The 25,342-nt window shown below is 40.5% G+C and overlaps 2 protein-coding genes across 2 annotated transcripts in view; one reads left to right on the forward strand and one right to left on the reverse strand.

The window, feature by feature from the left end:
* Window positions 1–5,446, forward strand: part of mex3a (mex-3 RNA binding family member A) — a 6,922-nt gene extending 1,476 nt beyond the window's left edge. Inside the window, exon 2 of the mRNA XM_014023068.1 lies at window positions 3,992–5,446. Coding sequence (XP_013878522.1) covers window positions 3,992–5,142 — 1,151 coding nt within the window. The 3' untranslated portion in view covers window positions 5,143–5,446. The remainder of the gene's footprint in view (window positions 1–3,991) is intronic.
* A 6,825-nt stretch (window positions 5,447–12,271) lies between these two features.
* The window catches only part of rab11al (RAB11a, member RAS oncogene family, like), a 14,854-nt gene continuing 1,783 nt past the window's right edge, over window positions 12,272–25,342 (reverse strand). The window contains exons 2-5 of the mRNA XM_014023069.1: window positions 20,994–21,189; window positions 17,719–17,912; window positions 16,110–16,190; window positions 12,272–13,984 (exon numbers count right to left, since the gene is read on the reverse strand). Of these exons, the coding sequence (XP_013878523.1) occupies window positions 13,845–13,984; window positions 16,110–16,190; window positions 17,719–17,912; window positions 20,994–21,189 (611 nt within the window). The 3' untranslated portion in view covers window positions 12,272–13,844. The remainder of the gene's footprint in view (window positions 13,985–16,109; window positions 16,191–17,718; window positions 17,913–20,993; window positions 21,190–25,342) is intronic.

Here is a 25,342-nt window from a genome sequence, read left to right on the forward strand (position 1 = left end):
GGGGGAAGGTGGGCAAAGTCTATTGTTTCAGGGAAAGTTTATTTTCAGACCTAATTTCATGCATTCAGGTTATTTATGAGAAACAGAAATGACAAAACAAGATTTTCTAACTGAGTTTTCATGTAACAAAATAACAATAATCATTTACCTTTAACATAAATTTAACAACTTGTTCATTGAAATTAATTTATACAACATTCTGACTGTAAAAACCTCAATGAAGAGCTACAGGAAGCTGGCTGTAGCAGCTGCTACTGCATCTTTATTTCCCTATGGTGACTGAAGTGACGGCTGATTGTTTTGAAGTGGTCAGTGTTCGTTCATGATTCATAATATTCCCTACAAAAACATTTGTGATGCGTTTTAGATTAGTAAGTCTGAAGAAAAGAGGTTCATGATCTTATTTTTACTGGAGGCCAGAAAGTAAAAAACAAACATCTGATTCGGATAAATTAGATGTTTTTTTTTTTTTTTCAGATTTGACTACTGTGAGTCGTGGAAACTCTCAGGACTGAGTAAAGTTGTGTTTCAGGGGTAGAAAGGCACCTGCTGGTTGATATTAGTGTGTGTGTGAACTACAAAATGTAAACAATTATATTAACTAGTCTAGTAAAAAGGTAGCAGCTGTGTGGCAAGCTCTTATTTTTCCCACCCAGTGGTAGCGGCCCCCCCGGGCCCCCCTCTAGAACCACCACTGGGTATGATGGGAGTGGGGTGGGCTCACCGGATGCTCTTAAAGGCTGACTCAGCAAGAAGTTCCACCAAGACGTGGGGGTGTGGGGGCAAAATCCTTTAAACCTGAGTGTTCGTCAACAGCTTTTTGTTTTATTAGCTTACAGCTAAGTTAGCCTTAAAGGAGGAGGGGGAAATTATTTTTTTTAATTAAAAAGGTAGTCGTTACAAAATAGCAAATCAGACGTAAAAAAGATGATCAGTTTGAAAGGCAATGCTCTTGTAGTTTAACAAATATATTGATGTGTGTCACTGAAATGTGGGTCTGTAGTCAACGTAAACAAAGTTGTCTCTGCTGAAACCACGTGGAGGCTTGAGTCGCATGGCTGACCTACATTAGGCTCTGTGTAAACAAAAACGGTCAGTAAGCTGAGGCTGTTTTCATAGATGCACCTGGTTGTTATTATTTATCAGTTTGTGAAAAATAATCGTGCAGGTTTACTTCCTGTTTAGTGAATTTCTTTTGTTCGGTCCTCAGGACTTTGCGATGAGCACCTTTACTGAGGAAGGAGTAAAACACGGTTGTAGCATCTGAAAGCTGAAGGATGCAGTCACGCCTTGAGCACACTCTGAAAGCCACATGGTTGTCTGTCATGATGGGGGTGGGGGGGCGACAGGAGGGGGCTGGGCTCAGACTGAGGCACAAAGACTGCAGAGAGGGTGAGGTTCCCTCAGTGAAATCCTGATTTACCTCCAGACAAAAACAAACAGGCACATGAGCCGAGATGGATTTTTTTTTTCAAAACAACCCCCCACTTTTTTAGAGATTTTATGCTGCTGAAGTGTAAGTTTTGAATTTTTAGAGGAGAATCAGGTGGATCCAGAAAGAGGCGATTGGACCGTTTCTGTCCTGACTATAGAAGTGGGGGGTGTCGTTTGATGGGGCCCTTTGTTAGGACCCCCCCCCCCCACCCCCAGCACCAGAGCTGGTCCGGTTAAAACAGGAGCTTCCTGTCATGAAGGAATGGTTGTTTTCCTCTCAGCGTGGCTGCTCCCCTCCGTGCAGCGTGGCTTTGTTTTGACTCACCTACAGTTCAGCAGCCTGGGAGCAAACCTTAAATCCTGACTCTGATTCAGTCATCTCTGTCCTTTAGAAATGATTTTATTTGGACGTTGACGTGTTAAAACCTAAACAAATGAGCGAGTTGTTCCATGAGCAGATCTATTAGCCAAGTGGTGGCCTTAGAGGGCATTTTCAGAATTGGGGCATGAGCGACTGTAACCCCTCTGAGTATCACCATCCTTCCTCCTCTACTGTTACTTCCTGGAAGTGAGTCTTCCTCAGCAAAGTGGGTCTGTGTGGGGCATTAGGGAAATATCCTGCCTCAGTCTGAAGTGTCTTTAGACGCCTGCTGAACGCTGAGGGTGGCTTCCTCAGTTTGTCCGACGAGTTGAGCGGCGAGCCGAAACAATCAATAAACCTGGAAATATTCGTAAAGACGCTGCCTGAACAAACGAACGAAAGCTAACCTGTGCTAACGTGTCCTCTGTGTGATGTATGTGTGATATAAACAGAACTGCTGTCTGTTCGTGTTCTTGTTGACCTCAAACGTACCTGCCGGTCCTCTTTCAATAATAACTGAGACAATACATTTCCTGTCCTGTCCTCGCACAAGGTCAGATGAACTGTCATGAAATAACATTAACCTGCACTCTCCCATGGCAGAACACTGTCTAAAAGCACTTAATGCAGTCCACTTGTACAGAATAATCAAAAACAGTCTGGTTTACAGCAAGAAATGGCACCAAAACGAAGCCAACGTGGGCTGACCGTGTTGTTTTTCAAGTTCAAGGAGAGGTCACAGCAGCAGAATCTGTGGCGGCCAGCACCTCTGCACTCTGCGTGTGCACGTTGATAAATTATAATTTGAAGAACAATAAAAACAAGCTAATGCTAAAGGGCCTGAGAGCCCCTAAATCACACTAATTACTGAATGTCGGAGCAGTGAATAGAAGCAGAAGCATCTAAATTAAATTTCTTCCTGTCAGTAACGCTGGTATGTCACTGAGATAGGAGGTAGTAAAAATTAGTTTCACTGAACTCATGAGAGTTTGCGACCATGGCCACGTTTTAAAAAATCATGTTTACTGCTTGTAAAACTGTATTCCTGGCCGTGCACATTCTTATGTTCGGATTTTATGATTGATAAGAAAGGATGTTGCACAAACTAAACTGAAACAACGTGGCTGCGTGCCTCTCCCACTCACAAGGAAGAACTGTGTAAGAGTCGTTATTCTTAAAGCAGGGGTGCCCAAACATTTTCTCTGTAAGGGGCCAAAATTAAAATCAATCTTAGGGCCGCGTGCCAAATGCAGTAATATAATACATGAAATGAAAATACTTCTTAAGTAAAGTTGTTTTATTTTTATGAATAAGCTAGCAGCCAGTGCAGTTGCCTACATTCTTTTTTTTTTCAGCCCATGGATGTGGAGAAAATTCAACATATGCTCGGGCAGCAAAAGCTCATGGGACTTTTCATAAATTAAAATTTGAATGTATGTGATGTAAGGTGTGCAAATGTAGATGTGTGCTTACATCTAATCTAAATGTTTCATGTAGTTACTAGGGGTGCAACGATACCGAAAATTCATGATTCGTTTTGGTACTTTAGTCTCACGGTTCGATATTTTTTCGTTACAAAAAATTGAAGTTTTCATGCCCCTATTAACTTATAATTTATTTAAATTAATTATGAACATTTGTTTAACCTCAAAAGTACAGTTTTTAAATGAAATTTGCTGAAACAGCAAGTTTCTTAGTGGATCTGTGCTCAAAAATGCAGCCTAGGTGGAGTAGTCGAACACAGATCCACTGATCCTTCAACACAGAGCTTGTTGTTGATAAAATAAATTTTAAAAATCTGTATTGTTCGATACAAGTGTGTATTGAACCTAAAGCACGGTTCGATATGGGTACATGTATTGTTGCACCCCTAGTAATTACTTATATTTTATATTTAATCTTAACATAATTCAAAGATAAAGTGAGTATCATGAGTTAAGACTATCTGACTTCAGCTCCTTGTACCTATAGTTGGACCAAAGGTTGAAAAGTGGAAATATGGTGTTTCTACATAGGACAGGAGATTACAGTTAATAACCAGGACAACTGCTGGTGGGCCAAATCAAATGGCTTGGCGGGCCAACTTTGGCTCACGGGCCCCACTTTGGGCACCTCTATCTTAAAGAGACCCCCTAACTCTTTGCTTTGATGCACGTCTTAAAACAGATTTTAAAAGTCTGAAATGTGTCCTTTCAGGCTGCAAGATCAAAGCCCTGCGAGCCAAAACCAACACCTACATCAAAACGCCGGTCCGAGGAGAGGAGCCCGTGTTCCTGATCACCGGCAGGAAGGAGGACGTAGCGCTGGCCCGTCGTGAAATCATCTCGGCCGCAGAGCACTTCTCCATGCTCCGGGCGTCTCGCAATAAGCTGGGCGTGTCCTTCAGCGGCTCCCCGCCCACGCCCTTACCGGGCCAGACCACCATTCAGGTGAGAGTGCCATACCGTGTGGTGGGGCTGGTGGTGGGGCCCAAAGGCTCCACCATAAAACGCATCCAGCAGCAGACCTGCACCTACATCGTCACCCCCAGCCGGGACCGCGACCCCGTCTTCGAGATCACCGGCTCGCCGAGCAACGCCGAGCGGGCCCGCGAGGAGATCGAGGCGCACATCGCCTTCCGGACGGGGGGTCTGCACGACCACAACAACGAGAACGACTGTCTGGGGCCGAACGGCGGCGGCAGCCCGGCGGGCAGCACCGGCGGTCTGGAGAGCCGGCTGCAGCAGGTGTGGGGGCTGCAGGGGGGCCAGCGCAAGCCCCTCACCAGCAGCTACCGCCAGAACTTCTCAGACACCATCGTAGGAGGGGGCAGCGGAGGAGGAGGGGGCGGAGAGGGAGGAGGGATCTACAACAAGGGCAACTACTCCAGCTCCGGGGAAAAACCATGCTCCTATTTTGGATCTGAGGGCACCCAGGGCTGGGGCGACCCGGACTACCCCAAACAGGTGTCCTTTTACACCCAGCAGCGCTCCAAAAGCTTCGGGGGCCTCCCGCTGCCCCTCACCAGACTGTCCCCGGGCCTGGCCGAGCCCTGCGGAGGCGGAACCAACAACTCTTCAGTCACCAGCATCGTGTCCGGCTCGCCTCACGCCCAGGCCCGCCGCGCTCACAGCGAGCCCACCTCGGCCGGCGAGGGCTTCCCGGGCCGCCTGCCGGTGCCGGACTCGCCGCCGGCCACCGTGCGGGACTGCATGACCTGCTTCGAGAGCAAAGTGACGGCTGCCTTGGTGCCCTGTGGCCATAACCTGTTCTGCATGGAGTGTGCCATCCGGATCTGTGAGCTGAACCACCCGGAGTGTCCGGTGTGCCACACCCAGGTCACACAGGCCATCCGGATATTCTCCTAAAGAACCACGTCAGTTTTTACTCTTGGTTTCCTCAGTGTTTCTTCAATAATTATTTACTGTTCTGGTAATAATTCTTATTATTAATATTATTCTTATTATTATATTATTATTATTGTTATTGTTATTATTATTAATATTATTATTACTACTATACAATTTTTGTTTTTCAGAAAATTTAAAATCAATCAAGCAGATATTTTAGAAGGCCCTGCTTGCTTTACTAAAAAGTATAAGAAATATTTTTAAGTTTTTCTTTTTTATATATATGCATATATATTTTATAAAAGTTTTGTTTACAAAAGAAGTATAGTACTCTGCTTTTCAGTTGTTTTTGACTGCTGCTGTTTTTCATTCATGAATCACAGCGTAGGCAGAAGAAAATGGTAATGTGAACATTTTATTATTCAAATTTTTTATTTTACCATGAAGTGGGTTTATAATGAAGGAAGAAGATGATTGTTAAGGAAGCCAATCTGTACTTGACTGACCCAGAAAGTCAATGTTATTAGAAGGAGAGAAAAAAAAATCATTGCACCTTACAATCATCTTGGTCAAAAATAGGATTATCAATTGTTTTGTTGAAATTTTCAGAAGCAGACGTGAAGATAAATTCAACTTTTTCAGATGTACTGTGATTGTGGTTTTATAGAATTGGTTTGAACAAATTTCGGTGAAGTGAAAATGTGAATAGATTGATTCCAACCAGAAGCAGATGTTTATTTCATTCGTAGAAACCAGATAAAAAGGGATAGGATGTCAATTATTTATAGTAACTAGTTAAATGGTATTGATGTTATTTGCAGAAATGGAGGAAGGCTGTTTAACGGTAAAACTCTCCGTCCGGTAGCCATCGGTGACTCTTTGGTCCCTGCAGTTTGTTGAAAAGATTCGATGAAGCTCGCTGCACGGTTTTCATTTGTGGGGGGGTAAAAAAAACAGAGTTGGAATTCATCCAGTTGGCTCGTTCTGATTATTCCCGATGGACTTGTCTCGAAGCCACCTTAACCGCGCTTTATTGTCTGGTGTGGTCGTTTGTCCGCAGCCGCCGAACAATGCAGGACGAGGCAGGAGACCCCCCGCCCCGCTAGGCCCCGCCCCTCAGTCAACAAGCATTTCTCTGAGGCGTGTGCTGAAAACAAAGCTGGGTAAAAAGGGTCAAATGTTTCCTGAATCTGCAGCAGCTTAAAGGAGTTGCTACTGTAAAATACAGGAGTGTAATCCTTTCTCCTCGTCTGGTTACTGACAGCGTGATTGGGGGGGGGGGGGGCTGCTGCCCCACTGTAATTAGCAAAGCTGTACAGAAGCAGGTGTTTCGTGGCGCACTGTGGCTTTGACCCCGGGTTTGGAGGTCTGGCCAAGCCTCTTTTCTTTTCTCTCTTTTCTTTGGGAGTGGCTTTCATTGCCCCCCCGCCACCTCCGGAGCGTACAGTTGGACCGTATTGTCTGGGCGGCGGCGGCGGCGTGGGCTGCAGGCAGCTCGGACACGGCCTGGATTCACACATTGACAATTAGGCAAATGGGTCGGCCCAGGTGCGGACCGTGTGGGGACTCTGGACCTCGATGGATGCAGCTGGGCGACGGGGACGCACCCCCTCCTTTTTTTTTTTTTTTACCCCAAGTGGGGACTGGTAGGGGGAGGGGGCCCCTCTTTTGTCCGAAAGCACACACAAGCTTTGAACGACACTAGCTGGATTTGGCAGCTGTGACAAAACTGGGGGGTTTTGGGGAGAAATACACGACTGGGTTACCTGGAACGAGTGTGCACGATCAAATCACACGAGCTGCGCTACGTTCCCTGCTCTTTGTAGAAGTGCTGTTTGAAACGACCAGCGTTTCCACACAAAGTCCTGCCTCGCTGCTGGAAACTGGCCCCTGGCCCCCCGAACGCCTGGGCCCACGGCAGCCCCCTCGCCTTACTCTCAGAATGAAATCAGACTATTGTAATTGACAGGAAGGCCGAGGAAACGCCCCATTTAACCAGCACTCATGCTGAATCAAATTACACACCCTCTGCGTCTGCCTTAGACCCAGCCTGGGGATTTCAGAGGGCTACAGGAGCGGATGGAGGGGGGAAGGTAGGGATTAAAACTGTTGAATGATGGGAGGGAGGGAGCTGGGGGGTATGCTCCAAGACAAAAAGCAAAAAAAAAAGAAAAAAAAAGGAGTTGTATTGGAGAGAGTTGTGAGCTGCTGTCACATGTGTGTGTGTCGTGGTGACACCAGTGAATCAGCAGTGTGTGTTGATGAATAATTAGCTTCCGTCTCTTTTTAACGATACGAGTCTTCAGGGCAGACAAAAGCCCCTCCGTAAAAAAACAACAACAACACACACAGAAAGCAGAGAGCTCACGTGATGCTGTACTAACAAGTACCTTGAAATGTATCAGAAATGGGAATAAATAGGGTTTTTTTACGGCTGGAGAACTTGCACAGCGTTTTTGGCCTAAGCTTTTCAGCGTCACGCTCGACACTGACACTGCTCCTTGAACTTAGTATTCTTTTCTTCTTTTCTGTTCTGCCTTAATGTTTTTATGGAATATTGCCATGACTTTGGCTCACAAGGTAGCAATGTTGGCCTTTGATAGCACCGCTCCCCCAAATCCAACTTTTTACAGAACTTATTTTTGGAAAAAAGAAGAATGTGAATCAAACCGGTGGGTGGGTGGGAGAGGGGGGGGATTAGAGGAATTCTGGACATTAGGCTCTTTAAATAACAAAACATCAAATACAGAATAAAGCACCTTATTACAAAATTGTTGATAAATACCAAACCGACCACTGATGGTGAAATATATCTCACAGAATCTGAAAGACATGCACATAAGGATTCCCTATCATTTATTTTGTGTGTTTATGGTTCTTGTTATGAATAGTGGCAGTTTGGGAGAGCTCTCATCCATTAATGCTGTTTTGATTTTGATTTGTTTCAGTTTTGCACTGGTTTATTGAAGAGATGTCTTATTGGAGATTCTCCTGGTTTAGACGCTGTAAGTTAACGAGTGTTGTCCTTTGGAGAGCACTCTTCTGTAAATATAGTACGTGTTTCAGGTAGGAAGGCGTTTCTGATTATTTTTTACAATCTCAAAGTGTCATTCGTCAATGTTTTAGCATAAACTCAAAACGTTTGAGTTTAGGGAGAGCAAATCTTTCATATATGCGCCCCGTCACCCGTTTGACATTTATAGTATATTAGATAGATTCATACATGTAAGAAATATTATTTAAACTTAGTATTTCATCCAAATATAGACACTATTATAAACTGTAATTATGAATTTTATGAATCCGCTGATGTATTCAATCTCAAATAAAAACTCAAATATTTAATAACTTTTTTTCTCCCCCGTGAAAAGAAATGAGCTTTTATTTATCAGGATGAAAAGCAATAAAAAGGACAATAAACAGTCGATTCTTTAAATACCTTAATTATTAGGATGAGAACACTGCATTTTTGCGGATTAAAAAGAAATCCAACTAAATCCTAAAAGCTTCAGGTTTTATGAGTTTTCCGTCACGTTCAGAACTTCAGATGCTAGTTTGTGAGGAGCCTGGAAAAATCAACGTGTGAATTTGAAGACGGAGCTTCGAACAGAAGTTCTGGCTGTTTGTTGAAGAGCCGGAGCTGATAGGCTGGCATCTCTGGAGCTTTTGTAAAAAAAAAAAATAAAAATCCAGGCGTCAGAGAGAAGCAGAAGGTGGGACCACATGAGATAATAGGCTGTCAGAGCCGTCCACGCGCTTTGATTCGTTACATCCATTATTCCCTCTGAGGTTCCACTCCGCAGCAGGATCGTACTAAGACTTATTTCACTTTTATTTTTGCACTGCTTCGTTTTCTTTTGTCTCCAGAAAGAAAAAGAAAGGTCAGATGTTGCCAAAGAAGAAAACACGAGCTAACTTATCACGATACGTAACATTTTTTAGCACCAAAATTAATCCGTTTTTGGAGTTAACTGAAGCAAGATGATGATTTGATTGTTGGAATTAATCCCAAAAATGATTTTAAAATTAGGCGTGTCGTTTGTCTTACAACAAAAGACACAACTGACTGACTTAGTTCTCCCCAAAGAGACCAGATTAGAGTCCATCGGGACTCTTTGGGTTACTAATCATTTATTCTTTCTGATAAACTCGACCGATCTGAAGAAGTTCGGATTAAAAACGACATTTATGTAGAAAAAGAATTGGGTTTTTATTCAAATCATTAACTGCATCCTTATTTCACCTGCATGTTATATAGTAAAACGAGGGTAAGATTTATCAAAAAGAAGTTAAAAAGATTCATCAGCCTGATATCTAAAGTGTATAAAAGCTTTAAGACCTTAAATTTAAAAGCTTATATTTACTGTGTAGTTTAACTAATTGATGCATAGTTTAATTATTGATTCCTAAAATGAAGCTAAGTTTTATTTGTCCAGCTCACCTGAATGAATTAATTCTGTGGAGCAGCACAGGCTGGGACGATGTAGTGGTTCATTCTGTTGGTGTTAGTATTATTTACAATACTGTATTATGGCTACTATTATAGTAAAAATAGATGTTTTTCTTCTCTTCATATCAAAAAGATCTTTATGCATTTATGTAGAATCCCTTTCAAGGAGTGATAGGAAATCCTTATTTCTAATGGATGCACTTAAAGCAATTCTACCAACCTGTCAGTCACACATTGAGCAAGCAATGCATTTGAATGTAAAAAAAAATAAAAAACATAAAAATAAAAAAAAAATTATGCAACTGTATTGTTTTGTCAGTTTAAAAAGTGAGCTTTAAGTTAGTTTTTTTTTAAAAGAATTTGCAACAAGTTTTCAATGTAGTCTATATTTGAGTTCTTCCACATGCATTTATAGAAAGTAACTTAAAAATGAATAAAAAAAACATATTACAGTTTTTCAAATCTATTTTGCTAACATGGGTTATTATTTCATAGAAAGCAGAGGGAAAACGTCAGTATCTGGATGTTATTTATGACAAATAAAAAAATGAAACAGCATATTTATGAGTAACCTCAAGACATTTTGTTTTTTTAATTAAAATGACAAGAAATTAATATATTTCTAAACACAGGGAGGTCAGTTTCTACTAATGAGTAAAAAAAAATAAGAAGTATTATTTATGAAAGTTATGGACGCTTTATTCATGTGCTTCACAGAAACCTGGACAAAGTGAGCCATAACTGAAATTTTAACTTCAGACGTGCACTACTTCCACACCAGTGCACTAACAGTGGAATAATTACAGAAAATAATATAATATTTTTAGAATTTGGAGATATTTTAGTCACAGAGCATCATTTTTGTGCCTCGATTATATCTATTTTTCCTGCATCAGCATTTGTTTGTGCAGTGCTGCTTGCTGTAACCCCCCCTTCCCGCCCTTTTTCAACTAACCCACGTTACTGACTGAAACCATTACTCATTTCCTCTGTAATCTAAACTCGCTTTGTTTCTTATCAAAATGTAAAAAACTTTAAAAAAACTGCAACGCTTGGAATGAATGAGGCAGCTGTGACCCTCTCGCCCAGCAGGGCCACGCACTCGCACACACGCGACTTGTAAACACGATCACTCGCACATTTCTTTCATCTGCTACTCAGTCTGCGATCGATCGATCGGCGGGGATGACGGGACGTAATCGGCCTTAAAGAAAAAATCGACTTTTCCTGATGCGTTAATTAGGAGAAGCAGAGGCGACGGGCAGCAGACGACAGCGCACTGTGTAGATCTATATGTAACTAGACAAACACACACACTAACACACACACTCAGCAGATTCATTGCCGTATAGTTTGCATGTATATTGTATGGTCACTTAGACAGGAGAAACGGTGCAAGGTGGACTCCCGCCTGGACCGGTTCTCTGCTGTAGATTTTCATAGTTTGGAGCCTCTTAAGAAAGAGGAAGGTTGAGTTTGGAGCCAGACGGAGACCATTTCAGACTCAGTTACCTGTTTGGGAATTAACGTTTGTTTCCGCTGCGATTGACCTTCCATTTTTGACGGAGCTGATACGGTTTGAAAAAATGCGTGAAAAAGAAGAAGAAACAGCGAGTTGTTGTAAAAGTCGTGGCCTGACATGGTGCTCGCTGGCCAAACTCAAGACCTTCCCAAATGCCTCTTTTCCACTGGTGCCACTTAGTGTAGTGTCGGTACGGGTCAGTTCAGGACGTTCCAGTCCGGTTCCAGTGGGTGTGTTTTGGGCGGTTGGTGGAGGTGGTTTTGGAGGTTTTCAAAAAAGAATTAATGCGCAAAATGAGAGATTGAAACACATTTGCCGAATAAGTTCTGAAATTTAAAAAATTCGCTAAAAATTTGAGTTAAAGTTGGATGGAAACACGACTAATGTCGCTGCTACAATTGAAAAAATGGCACCTGAAGTTGTTGTAAAGGCAGCTTAGATGCAACCAGTGACTCCACCCCCTAGCCAATCAGCGACGAACAGTGTTCTGATGTCGCATTTTGGTGTCGACTGGGACCACTTGGAACTACAACGAAGTAGGTACTAAAAAAAGGGCGAGTTCCAAGAAGCTGGGCTAATGGAAATGGTTTAGAACTGTACCGAACCGTTCCGACACTACACTAAGTGGCACCAGTGGAAAAGGGGCAAAAGAGGCCGATGCAGTCCGACAGTTTGTCTTTGGTAGCGTTTCCAATTTTTCCAGCACAGTAGAGGTGTTTCATACCGGTCTAATAGTGGTTGTAGTGCATTAGTGTTTGGGCCGGCACCAGCCGGCGTTAGTTTCTGGTTTCTCTGTGAACAGTGAGGGAGGGTCGCCGCCGTGGCCCTCAGAGGCGGAACGTCAACTTTGATGGATGAGAAAGAAAAAATAAAAATAAAAAAGTTTTTGAACTCTGTTACAGTGTGCCATGCCCTTACCAGGCGTGTGATATTGCAGGTTTATTTCTTATAGCACATGTTTTTTTTGTGAATTACATTTTTTGAAGACATTTTTATTATAATAATTATTATTATTGTATCTGCGCCATGTTAGTTCTGGTTATTTGTTATTTTTTCAAGATTCAAAATGTATTGTAAATGTTTCTAATAAAACAAAAATGAAATGAACTCGAGCAGAATGTTGCTTTTTTTTCTTGGAGACAAGAATCCTGATGGTTCAATTGATCCTTTGATAATGACTATTAATATTTAATATCAGTAATCAGAAGAATATCATTGTACAGCACTTTACATCTTAAATTACACTGGACATTAGAGGTTTTAGTACAGCCATGTCAATATTGGGTGATGAAGAATCACAAGAGTCAAATCTGCTTGTTTGAAACTGAAGAGACGTAAGAGATGAGCTATAACAAACAATTTATTTGTACATGTGCAGTCCAAATATACATATATTCAAATAAAAGTTTAAAAAGTCCTAACCTACACCACCCAGTTGTGAAGTGAACAGAAGTGTGTGTTGATGTGGAGACACATCAGCAGGATAAACACCATCTGAGTCCAGAACCTTTGGATTTAATCAAGCTCCCCTCTAACGCTACGCTCCGTTCTCCCGTTCTTCATCTAGTAAACTATTTGATGCTAACACAACCCCACCCCTCGGACAGGAAATAAAGACAAGTGAAAGTGAGGGCAGACCTCAGGGAGATCCCAGAAGACAGAGAGTCCTGATCCAGAGACAGAGACAGGAGTAGGTGAGCAGGCAGTGGAGGATTTCATTTACAGTAAAACAAGCCATCCGGGCACATGGCAGACCACAGGAGCAGGGCTGAGTGCCCTCGCTATCATCCCCTGAAATATTATCCCACCCATCCATTCATCCCAGGTGGCAGGCAGCAGTACGGGCTTGTCCATGCATTTAAACCAATTTCCAAATCTTTCCCGGGATCAGAGGAAAAAGGGCGAAACGGTCATGAGCCGGGTCGACGCTGCCGTCCTACTGCAGTTAACCCAGCCACCAACCATCCCGTCACATCTCCAGCTAATGCTAAATGCTAAAGCTCGCAGGAGCACGACTCATCTGCGGCGTACAAAGTGCGGAGAGAAGAAGAGCCTTCCAAACAGATCTAAAGCCATCAGAAATCACTCGTCACTTTTGGGGAGGGGGTGTTATTGCTCTGGGAGGCCTGCTGGAGCAAAGCTGACCAAATTCCAACATGTGCACGTAGAAAAACTGACTCCACATAGGCTAAATCATCAGAAAGAAAGGTGTATTGTATTCCTTTAAAGTGAGGCGATTAGTGTGGAAAAATCAAGCAAACCTTTTAGCCAAGCAAGATAATTTAGTGTTCAATAAATACAATGAAAAAAGGGACAATTTTCTGAATATTTTAGTTTGAGGAACAGGAAGTGTTTTGGTGTGATTCAGTCTTCTGAAGTGGAGTTTTATATCCCAGCAGTGAAAAACAGAAAGGAAGCATTCACCTTTTTGTAAAACAACAGTTTGAAAAGACAGAATGAGATTTAAAAATGGATCTTATTTAACTTAATGTTGGACTGAATCACTTCTGATGGTGTAGCTGTGGAACGACTTGTTTAGAAAACACCTGACCTGCTTTGTTTCCCCTGATTAATCCTCCCTCATCACACATCCTGGATACTCTTCTACATTTATTTACTGTCCCTCATTTACTCCCCTCCTCCAGATAACAGATCAAACCCTGAGTACATCACTACCTGTCTCTCCACTGTCCGTCTGTCTGTCTATCTGGTGGTCTCTCCACCGAGGTGAAGGAGGAGCTCAAAGTCTCAGTTGTTCTGGCAGCAGGACCCCTTGCTGGACGAGCTCTGGGTGGGCTCGACTGTGATGGGGACGACGTTGGAAGCAGGTGAGAAGTCGGAGTTGCTGTGTCCTGACATCTGTCTCTGAGACACGATGTTGTAGATGGCTGCAACAGAGGGAGAGGAGTGGCGTCAGGACACCAGTCCATATTGTGATAAAGACAAACAGCATGGCAAAAACTGAACAACAACTGTTGTATCCAGACTCCTGGCAGCACCGGAGGATTCTTTCCAGCCTAAACTGGCAACGTTAGATCATGTGGAAGAATCATGGCTGCAGTTTCACAGAGCTACAGCTGAAACAGGAAGGAGACGAACCGTTCCTGGTCACCTGTGTGCTTCAGAACTACAGTCAGGCCTCATAGCACACATTAAGCTTTGTTTTCCAGGATTAATTCTCCATGTGCTTCTTCACAACATTCCTACATGACATTTTGTTTGTGGTGGTCAGCCAGTTTGACTGGTGGAAACATAACTGATTCACTGCTGATTCCTTCCTTTTTAAAACTACCAACAGAAAACAGTGCTGAAATAAAAGCTGCCTCTGCACCGAGAACATTTACAACAACTCAAGACTCATGACTCTGTCAGGTGGCAAAATGATGACTCGTCGTAAAAGCCTTCAAACATAAAGAGACAAAGCAGGACGACCTTCTCTGATCTGCTCTGTCTTCAGGAGTGAAGTCTGCTCTGCTCGGCTGGCTCTACAGTTCAGCTCTTATTGGCTGCTAATGCACAGCTTTTCCTGCCATAATCAGCTAATTGGCAGCATTAACTCAATGGAGTTTTTGTTTTTTATGAATTTTAAATAAGTGATAAAGCTGAGGAGAGGGCAGAGGCTTCAGTGAATTCAACATGGAGCAGAACACAAACAACAAGTGTCTCCTGCTGATTGATAAAGCAAAGGCCAGTTTAAGTGGAAGCACCACTCACTGTTGGATTGTCCCTGCAGGCACTCCAGGGGTTACCCGAGTCATTATGACTGCTGCTCCCCTCATGTTATCACTTGTAAGAGTGGATATGAGGCTCCTGAGGAGAGCGCTCCAAGATGTTTACATGAGAAAACATGCTGAAGAGTCCATTTATGAACAGGAACAAAGTGGATCTGTGACCTTAAAGTCATCTTCAGATCAACAACACAAGAATTACTCACATCTCTAACACAGACAAAGACTCAGGCTCCTGCAACAGGAAACAGGGTGGAAGAAAAGAGCTGATCAGGTGGGATCTGCTGCCATCTAGTGGCAGAAATAAAAAAAAATATTCTCAATCAGAATGTCAATAAAAATGTTATTTCAAACTGAAAACAACAACTACAGAACCAAACTTTTAGGTAACGCTTTCTTTTACGGTACCCTTATTACCATTGTAATTACATGGTAATAAAAAAATGGTAATTAAATGTAATTACTATCTTATCACCATATAATTACGTGGTAATTATGGTACAAAAGAAAAACTATTAGTAAAACTACCTTTATTGGGTAACTACAATCAAATTACTATTATTACTATAATTACTAATAACTGTCCAAATTACCTACTACTTATTTAGGAGTTACATAATGAATTGTAATACATTACCAGGTAAGTGTTATATTACTGCAGACAGTTACATAGTAAAATTTTCCCCTAATTACCACGTAATTACATGGTAATAAGGTAGTAGTTACCATTAAATTACATTTTTTATTAGCTTGTAATTACATAGTAATAAGGGTACTGTAAAAGAAAGCGTTACCAACTTTTAAATTGTAGTGAGCTTCTTAGGTTTTGAAAATCCCTCTCCCTACCCTCCCTCCTGAGGGTCTCAGGTGTTAACGGTGGTCTCTCACTGAGCTGCTGTCAGACACCAGTTGGCAACTTGAAATTGTGAAGAAAATCAAATAAAACGTGTTTCCCACTGAAGTCTCATTAAATTCTGAGCGTTTGCAACCAGGTGATCAGAGAGTCACGTGTGTTTTTTAAAAGTCACAACCCAAAGTGCATTCTTGTGCAATCTGTACACACTAATGTGTCGCCCACACCGTACCCACCAACCTTTTACCAAAACGTTCAGACTGAAAACCTCCAACATAACGTTTGTTTTCAGAGGAGTCGGAACTAAAAACAAAGAGCTGTTTATTCCTTAGACTCAAACATGAAACTCCTTAAAGGCCAAAGCTTCAGTTATGATTTAACCTTCATGTTTGACCAAGTAAATACAATTTAATAAATTCAAGCAGAGCTCACCTGTGAGAATGGTCTGAAAAGCCAGCTCCACATTAGATGAGTCTAATGCTGACGTCTCCAGGAAGGACAACGCGTGTTTCTCTACACAACACAAATCCAGAGGAACACGTTAAAAACCTGCTCCTTTATTATTGTTATTTCTCTGAAAACAGTTTCCTGTTTGATTCTTCTAACTGGGTCTAAAAACACAACATTTGTTGAGGATTTAAAAGCATTTTAAACAAATATTCATACACACGGATGATTTGTATTAACTCTCACACATTCCTGATAAATCACTGACAGTGTTGTGTTTAGCCAACAAGCACATCTCCATAACAAAAAGTATTCAAATCCAATAATTTGATCTTTTATTCTTTTGCTTTCTCTCATTTTGACTTCCAAAAAAAAAAAAGATCTTCTGTCAAAAAAAGACCTGCAAATAAAAGGTGGGAGTTTCAAATCAATGTAAAAAGTTGTGATAAATCAGTGATTGTGACTTCATTGTAAAAATAATCAAGTAAAAGAATAAATACATCCAGATTATATATTTCAATCCCACTGAGTAACTTTAAATCCAGATTGAGGGAATTAGAGATTACTTCCTTAAATTGTGAATGTTTTTAATAGTGATTGTTTGTTTTGTGTTTTAATTGTGTAACTCTGTGTAAATGTATACTTTTTCCTGCCTCTTGGCCAGGACTCCCTTGAAAAAGAGGTTTTTAATCTCAATGGGACATTCCTGGTTAAATAAATAAATAAATAAATAAATAAATAAATAAATAAATAAATAAATAAATAAATAATGAAACAATGTATTCTGCCTATCACTGTTGGTCATCGTTACGTGTTCATTAACCACTTCTTTAAACACTGTTTATAATAATTACCCTTATTTGTACATTTAAAATATAAGGAATGGTGGAAATAAAGGGGGAATATCTCAGGTAATTTAATGTAAAAACACCTGAAGCATCAGACTTGATTTGATTTTCTGTTTTTTTAAAGACTTGCAGCAACACTTTGCATAAACATGTTCACAGCAGGGTCATTATGTAAACTACAAACCATACGTTGTGTCACTGGGATAAAAAGTAAACAAAAACAAATAAATACAAACAGCTTGGCACTGATGAGAAACAAGGTTGCTTCATTCATAATAACTGTTTCCAGTATAAATGAGGAAGACTTTGATTTTCTCTCTGTCCTATTTTATGATTTATCAAGAAAAGAGCAACACTGAAATCAAACCAGTGAGGAAGAAAGCTCACAATGTACAAAAAAATTAAAACTTTAGCAAAAAAATAACAAAAGTCAAATTAACTAAGCCTACAGAACATAAATGTAAATATTTTGAAAAACTGATTAAGTTCTTTAAATTGTATTTGAGTGTTTTTAATGTGAGGACAGATGCTGTTTTTGTGAACTAACTGCAGTAAAGACAGCTTCACTGCTCAGAGAGCAGAAACATGTTGAGGGAAGAAATGTGACAACAAAACTGTAAGAAAAACTTCAGAGACACGTTAGAGGATGCTGACTCAGCTGATTCCTCTCTGCTTTAATCAGGTTCTTATTACAACCATCTAATAACACAAAGTTCCATCACGAGCCGGCGCGACACAAACAGTACCTGCAAAGCTCTTGGCCTCGTCCGTGGGCACGGCCCTCAGGTGGCGCAGATCACTTTTGTTGCCCACCAACATGATGACGATGTTGCTGTCTGCGTGGTCCTGCAGCTCCTTCAGCCAGCGCTCAGCGTTCTCATAGGTCAGGTGCTTGGCGATGTCGTAGACCAGGAGGGCTCCGACCGCACCGCGGTAGTAGCTGCAAGGTGAGAGCAGAGAAAACAACAAGTCAGGTGGAGTGCAGTTCTGCTTCCTGTTACAGCCTGGTGGTTTCTGTGTGGGTGTGTCACGAGGACCGGGTCCAGTCCGAAACAATGAGAACAAAGTGTGAGTTTAAACAAGAGGACATTAACCTCTCTGAGTACACAGGGACTAACAGGGACTGTCTGGGACTAACAAGGACTAAACAGGGACTAACAGGGACTAAACAGGGACTAAACGGACTAACAGACTAACAGGGACTAAACGGACTAACAGACTAACAGGGACTAAACGGACTAACAGACTAACAGGGACTAAACGGACTAACAGACTAACAGGGACTAACAGGGACTAACAGGGACTAAACAGGGACTAAAAAGGGACTAACAGGGACTAACAGACTAACAGGGACTAACAGGGACTAACAGGGACTAAACAGGGACTAANCTAACAGGGACTAAACAGGGACTAAAAAGGGACTAACAGGGACTAACAGACTAACAGGGACTAACAGGGACTAACAGGGACTAAACAGGGACTAACAGGGACTAACAGGGACTAAACAGGGACTAACAGGGACTAACAGGGACTAAACAGGGACAGTTCAAAAACAGTACGGACTGTGGAAGACCTGAGTACAAGATTTAATAACTCCTAAACAAAGTCAAAGATGTGCAGTTTTTATCTCTTGTATTAATGTTTTCAGTTGTTTTAGAAAAGATAAAATATTTAACCTGAACTTTATCAAATGAAGTTTAAAAGTCTCCTGTTACTCCAGTAGTTTTCCAGAGTTCATGGTTGTGACGTTTCATGTGAACATCGTTTTTTAAACCTTCACTGCTTCCCCAGCAGATTATAAACTCTGAATCACCCAAAGGTGGGGACGTGACTCAACTGTGGGTCACGAAGCATCAAGCTGGGGTCCGAATCACCAGAAATCAAATCAAAGGTAAAAGATTGGTGATGTAATATTTTTCCTATAATTAGTACAAAATACACAGAAAAACAATAAAAAGTAAAAATAGTATTATTGTTAACGTGTTTTGGACTGTTACCCTTTTTTATTTGAGCACTCAGACCAGTAATATTCGGGGTCTCAAGCCTCTTCATGAATATGTTGTGAGTCAGAAGGTGAAAAGTTTGGAAACCACTGCTCTAAATTGTTCTTTAGCACTAGGGTTGGGCATAATCATATCGTCTGCAATTAATCGTGAAAAAAAAAAAACATTAATCAATTATTTTTTGGCACTTGACGATTAATAAGATTAATGCCACCAGGCAGAGTGACTGGAGATTTCCCCAGTCAGTCCGCTCGGTGCTCCTCTCCGCTTCAAATACGACTAACATTTAAACAAAAGTTCTGTAATTTATCTATCGACACAATTTAAATTTTGATGTACAGCCTGAAGTCTGTGATTTTGACACAGTTTGAAAAAGATTTTTACGAAGAGCAAATCTTTCCACTAAATTGGTCATGTGACCAGGACGGGTACCCAGAGACTACAGGAGATTAATCATTAAATTAATCGTTATCGTCTAAATACCAAAATTAATCGTGATTAATTTTTTTGCCAACATCGCCCAACCCTATTTAGCACTAATGTGCATGAATAGCAAACTAGACATGCAATTAAATGTAGATTTATACTTCCAAAGGTTCATACAGTTTCAACAAAGATGTCAGCCTTATAATGGGTTAAGTTCACATGAAATCCCTTAGAGAAACATCATGGAGATACATCAGAAAAATTAAGTTTGAACAGCTTTAAGGAGATATTTACAAGGAAAAACGACTATACTGGCCGGCTTTTATTAGATCTTATGTCATTTTATAATGATTGTGTATGATTTTTACGTTTGTGTTGCTTGACATATTGAAGACAATATTTTTTGTAGAATATTTTTCATTAAAGTGAAGGAAATTTTGTGACTAATTAGATAAATTTGTATCTGGTCGTTTGTTGCACTTTAAGCCTTTTTGATTTGTGGCCTCTGTTTTTTCTATTTGTATTTTGTTTATTGTGTCGTTACTTTTATTTTGAATGTGTTATGTGAACTATGTCTGTTGTGTATTTTTTGTTGTTTATGTTCAGTGTGTAGTCCCCAGGAAGTTGCAGGGAACTGCATTTAATGGGGATCGTAATAAAGAGGTATTACAAATTTATTGTCTGACATACTACAGCTAGCTGCTGCTGCTTGTAGTTTCAACAGGACATTCTGCACTAACCATGCAGTGTGAAATTTCTGAAAACCAAAGTTTAAAAAATGTACAAGTATAAAATAAGTGTTAATATCTCCATAAAACTCTGTTAAAAATGATCTAACATTTGAAATCCATCAGAATCACATGGTTTATCTCAGCACTGAGAAATGAGACAGTTCATCTCTAAGCACTGAAGAGACTTGTCTGAAACTGTTATTGTTCTCATTTCTTTTTCAAAAAATAAACAGATTTTAAAAAATCCAATCTTATTAAGGACTTGAATAAATGTTGAGCAGGAAGTTGCAGCGGTCAGCTTTCAGAAAGGAGTTTAATATCCTTTTATTGATTTAAAGACTTCTGAAGGTGCTGCCTGTTCATCAGATTTGTTTCTTTCTTATAAACCTTCAGTTCTGTAAGAAGAAACTTTTTAATTAAACTAAATTAAAAACAAAAGCCAGGCGTGGGGTCTTGGACCACCTCTCTGGAATAGTCTGCTGTAAAAGAAGCAGACAGGTTTCAGGTTTATTTTACTTTTTGACCTGGATTTGACTTGATTCTCTCATTAGAAACATTTGTGTTTGTGTTGCTAATTAGCATAAAACTACTGTTTTCCCTCCAACTCTTACACATTTATATTTATTTTTTATTTCAGGTGTTAAATCTAAAACCAGGTTCATCAGTTTGTTTATTAGAGTGTTTTATGAAGAACTCAGTCATTCAGAACTAAGTGGGAGGAAGTGTTTTTATTGTTTCTGACTGTAAAACCTTTAGTTTTAGTTTGACTGGGAACTGTGTAAAGTCTGATGCAGACAGATCTGGGTGTCTGAACTCTGAACGTCACTCAGAACCTCTTCAGGACTCGAGCCCTGAACTTACGCAGACGTGATGGCTCGGTACCGCTCCTGTCCAGCCGTGTCCCAGATCTGGGCCTTGATGGTCTTGCCGTCCACCTGGATGCTGCGCGTGGCGAACTCCACTCCGATGGTGCTCTTGCTCTCCAGGTTGAACTCGTTGCGGGTGAAGCGAGACAGCAGGTTGCTCTTCCCCACGCCAGAATCTCCGATCAGCACCACTGAGGGGAGACAGGAACAATCAGCCGGGTCCAAATGTTTTTTTTTTTTACATCTGAGCAGATGTTCTGTGGACTTACTGAACATGTGAAAAACACATGTGGATCAGACCATGTGACTATATGATGAGATGTTGCATGTGTGTGGCTCTCAGCCAAGAAGGAAGAAAACTTTAGGGGACTCCCAGCAGTGAAACAGAAACAGCTGCTCTTTTCAGAACAAATTAAATAATCAGGGTCAAATCTGGGACTTCCAGCAGAATTTGGTTGTTATTTAGAAAAAAACAGACTCCACCACGGTGAAGATAAATGTATGTTTATAAACTACCTGTGGATTACTGGAAAATCTAAGTTTAACCACTGGAAAACCAAAATACTTTTGTAAAATTAGGCTCTGGCATTCATTAATGCTGTGTTTTGATTTTACGATACCATGTAAAGCACTTTGTAACTGAGTTTTGAAAGGTGCTATACAAATTATATATACTGTATTTTTCGGACTATAAGCCGTGACTTTTTTCCTGAACTTTGAACCATGCAGCTTTTAGTCCAGTGCGGCTTTTACGTGGATTTTTTTTCTTCAGCCACCAGGTGGCTCTTTTGCTACATTTGCTTCAACCACTCGCTTCAAAAAAAGAAAGGAAAAAAAGGAAGAAAAAAGCGATCGCTTCCAGAGCCGACTGTTGACCAGGAAGCAGCGATTTAAAGATAGTCAATGGTCAAAAACTCATAAAAGGGGATAAAACAGACATTTTTCATGGAGGAATCTGACTGATAAAAAATTTGGAGCTTAATCCAGGACCAGTTTGTGGATAAACGTCGAGTGAAGAGCCGCAGACTTTTTTTTCCTCATTGCACTCCCCGGGGAAGGAATCCCATGCAGTGACGTATGCTAGAGCGGGAGGGCTTTCCCAGCACAGCTTCAGAGCCAGCATTACCCCGGGAGGACAGCCACACAGAAAGCAACACTGAACAGATACCGCTGTGTGACGCAGCTTTTCTCAGCTTGTTTAACTCCGACACTGAAGAGGACTTCGATGGTTTCAGTGCGCCGGAGGACGATGAATGAGACGTTTTGTTGGACCAGAAACTGTTAAAGAAAACTACCAAAATAAGGTCAGTTAAATGAACCGTATTCCTCCGAACTTTAATTCCTAAAGGTTTGCTTTTTGTTTTGATGTTGAATTCACTTTTTTGACGACAAATTTGGGTGTACTGTTTTTTTATGTTGGGGGTGTGGCTTATAGTCCGGTGCGGTTTATATGTTAATGTTCGCGGATTTTTTTTTAAAAATGGCAGGTGCGGCTTATAGTCCGAAAAAGAAAAATATATATATATATATATATATTTATATATATTAAAGCACAAACACAATGTCTGTAAAACTGACTGACTTGTAGGGTTGGGTGATATTGGTAAAAAAATTAATCCCGATTAATCGTGGTGTTTAGTAGGGGTGCGAATCTTTTACTCTCTCACGATTCGATTCGATTCTGATTTTTGGGGCCACGATTTGATTTAAAATCGATTTTTCATTCAAAGCTGATAATGTGAGCCCATTTGTCATGTTCCCAAGGTGCTTCATGTTTATTTTGCAAACCTTACACACCTCGCTCATGTCAAATTCAGACTCATTCATTAAAAAAAAAAAAAAAAACATCCCAAATATTTGCTTTCAATGAAGACAGGACCAGTTGAATCTCTCTTTCCTCCAGTTTCGTAGTTTCCTCTTTGTTTTGGTGCTTTCTGCACATTCATGTGTTCCAGAAGCAGCTGTGTGATGATGTCAGCACATCCCTTGTAGTTACAAAATGGGAGGCTGACAGCCATTGGATAAGCTTTATTTTTTTTTTTCATAAAAATTGATTTTGGGACATTTTAAATCGATTCTGAATCTTTGTAAATGAAAACCACAATTCTGATGTAAAACGATTTTTTGGTGCACCCCTAATATTCAGCCGATAATGTTTAATTTGACGATTAATCCCCTGGAGTCCCTGGATGACTTAATATCCCAGTCACATGAGTAATTTAAATGGAAAGATTTGCTCTCCATAAAAATATGTTCCAAATTGTCTAAAGTACAGACTTCAGGCTATACATATTTTTTTAAATTGTGTTGATAGACCAAGTAAAGCCAGAGATATTATAAATAAATTACAGACCTTTTTTTAAAATGTTTGTCATATTTGAATTGAAGTTTTTCACATATTTTAATTGGAGAACATCGAGCGGACTCCGTCTGCATGGTGGGATTAATCATATTAATCAAGTGCCAAAAAATAATCGATTGATGTTTTTCTGACGATTAATTGCACAATATGATTTTGCCCAACCCTATTTCTTACGTCAGCTGGCTGAGGCAGCCATCTTGGATTGTGTTGGCTTCAAAGGTAATCATTGTTTTCTGAAAGTTTCATTAAATTTGTCCAGTGACACAGACCAAAAATCATTTAAAAATTTATGAATATGACTGAAATTTGATTGGTAAAAAACGTTTTTTTTTCTGTAACATTTATGCTCAAAAGCAGCTGCAGACCAGACATAAATACTGAGAGTTTGTCTGAGTGCTGCTTTCTTTGTGTGCAGTAATATTAATTAGTGCAAACTGAGGAGATTCATTATAAAAAAGAACAAACAGTTACCCTGGAAACAACATGATGGAAAAAGTTAAGAGAAATCCTGGAATGAACTTTAAAACTGTTGAATAATAATAAAAAATGTGACATGTTTGACTGCTCTGCTGAATGTTTGCTGCTTTTATTATGAAGCTATAAAACAATCAGAAACACCTGAGGATCTTAAATGTCCTCATTTTATCCTCTGGTATTTAAACACACTGAGTCAGAGTTTCTCTTTTTGTTTCAGTAAAACTGAATTTATTATTTAGTTGACATTTTTTACATACACTGAGCAACAACTGGTGTAAAATGCACTCATTTTTACCCCAATAAAAAATATTTTTAACAGTATCTGTGGCATTTGATGCAAATAGTTCCACCCAGTTATTCTGATGCATTTGAATGGAGGTGGTTCTGCACGAATAATCACTCTGTGGTGATTATGACGAGCCTCGCCCTGCACGCCGCTCCTCAACATTAAATCACACGGATCAGATGAGAGCTGTGAACGGCCGGCCCAGCGTTTGTCAGAAAACTACTTCCACAATTACCAGGTGAGTCAGCGTGTCAAAGGGAACCTGCCGCAGCGACTCACCGCCCTGCTGTTGGGAAACAGGAACTCATTTCTGGAATGTTGAAACTGAATTAACCAACCCACCACTGTACTCGCACCAACTCTGCTGCGCATTGTAAAGGGAGTTTAGGTTAAACATTTACAAATTAGCATAAAACGATGGTGAAACCCTGAGCTCAGTCAGGCTGGGAAACAGCAGCGAGAACATGGAGAACACTGCGCTCTCACAGTGTTTTTAACTCATCAGGCACAAAAAGAGCTGGGTGGAAACGAACAAAAATCATTATGCAACCCCATTTAAATACATCACCCGACTGGGAGAGGCAAAGCTTCATTACACACCCTTCTACACACCTATTGTTGTTTTTATACCTGACGAAAATGAGAATTCTGCACCAGGTGATGCAGCTCAGGCTGAAAGTGACTCAAACTAAATAATCCAGTTTAAAAACGTCTGTTCACTGAGATTAACTGATAGTTTGAAACTATTCTCAAATTTAAAAAATGAGGAATTCAAGTTTCTATTTAAGCAGAAAGCTTTTCTAAAGCATCTGTTCGAGCAGGGTAATAACTACCTAATATTTGTGCTGACTTTAGTGAACAGAAAGGACAAGGTTAAGCTTTAAAAGCAACTAAAAGAAGCATTTCTAAACAGAATCAGTTATTGAGCCAGTAAGAACTCATAAAATGACCATGAACCATAAAAAGAGGACAGAGGGATCACTTCCTGTGCTGCAGGAAAATGCTGATGTGACTCACTGAGCAGAGGGACTCACGCTGCGCAGCAGGGATGAACAAAACACAAAGATTAAAAAAAATAAAACGTAAGAATGTTCTTATTTTAAACTAAACTTCAACTGTTTTTCCTGATTGTTTGGTCACAAGAAACTAGATCACTGTGTTAAAGAGTGAATGACTGAAAAACACACACACACACACACACACACACACACACACACAC

This window comes from Austrofundulus limnaeus, unplaced genomic scaffold (assembly GCF_001266775.1).
Source record: "Austrofundulus limnaeus strain Quisiro unplaced genomic scaffold, Austrofundulus_limnaeus-1.0 Scaffold356, whole genome shotgun sequence".
Taxonomy (NCBI): domain Eukaryota; kingdom Metazoa; phylum Chordata; class Actinopteri; order Cyprinodontiformes; family Rivulidae; genus Austrofundulus; species Austrofundulus limnaeus.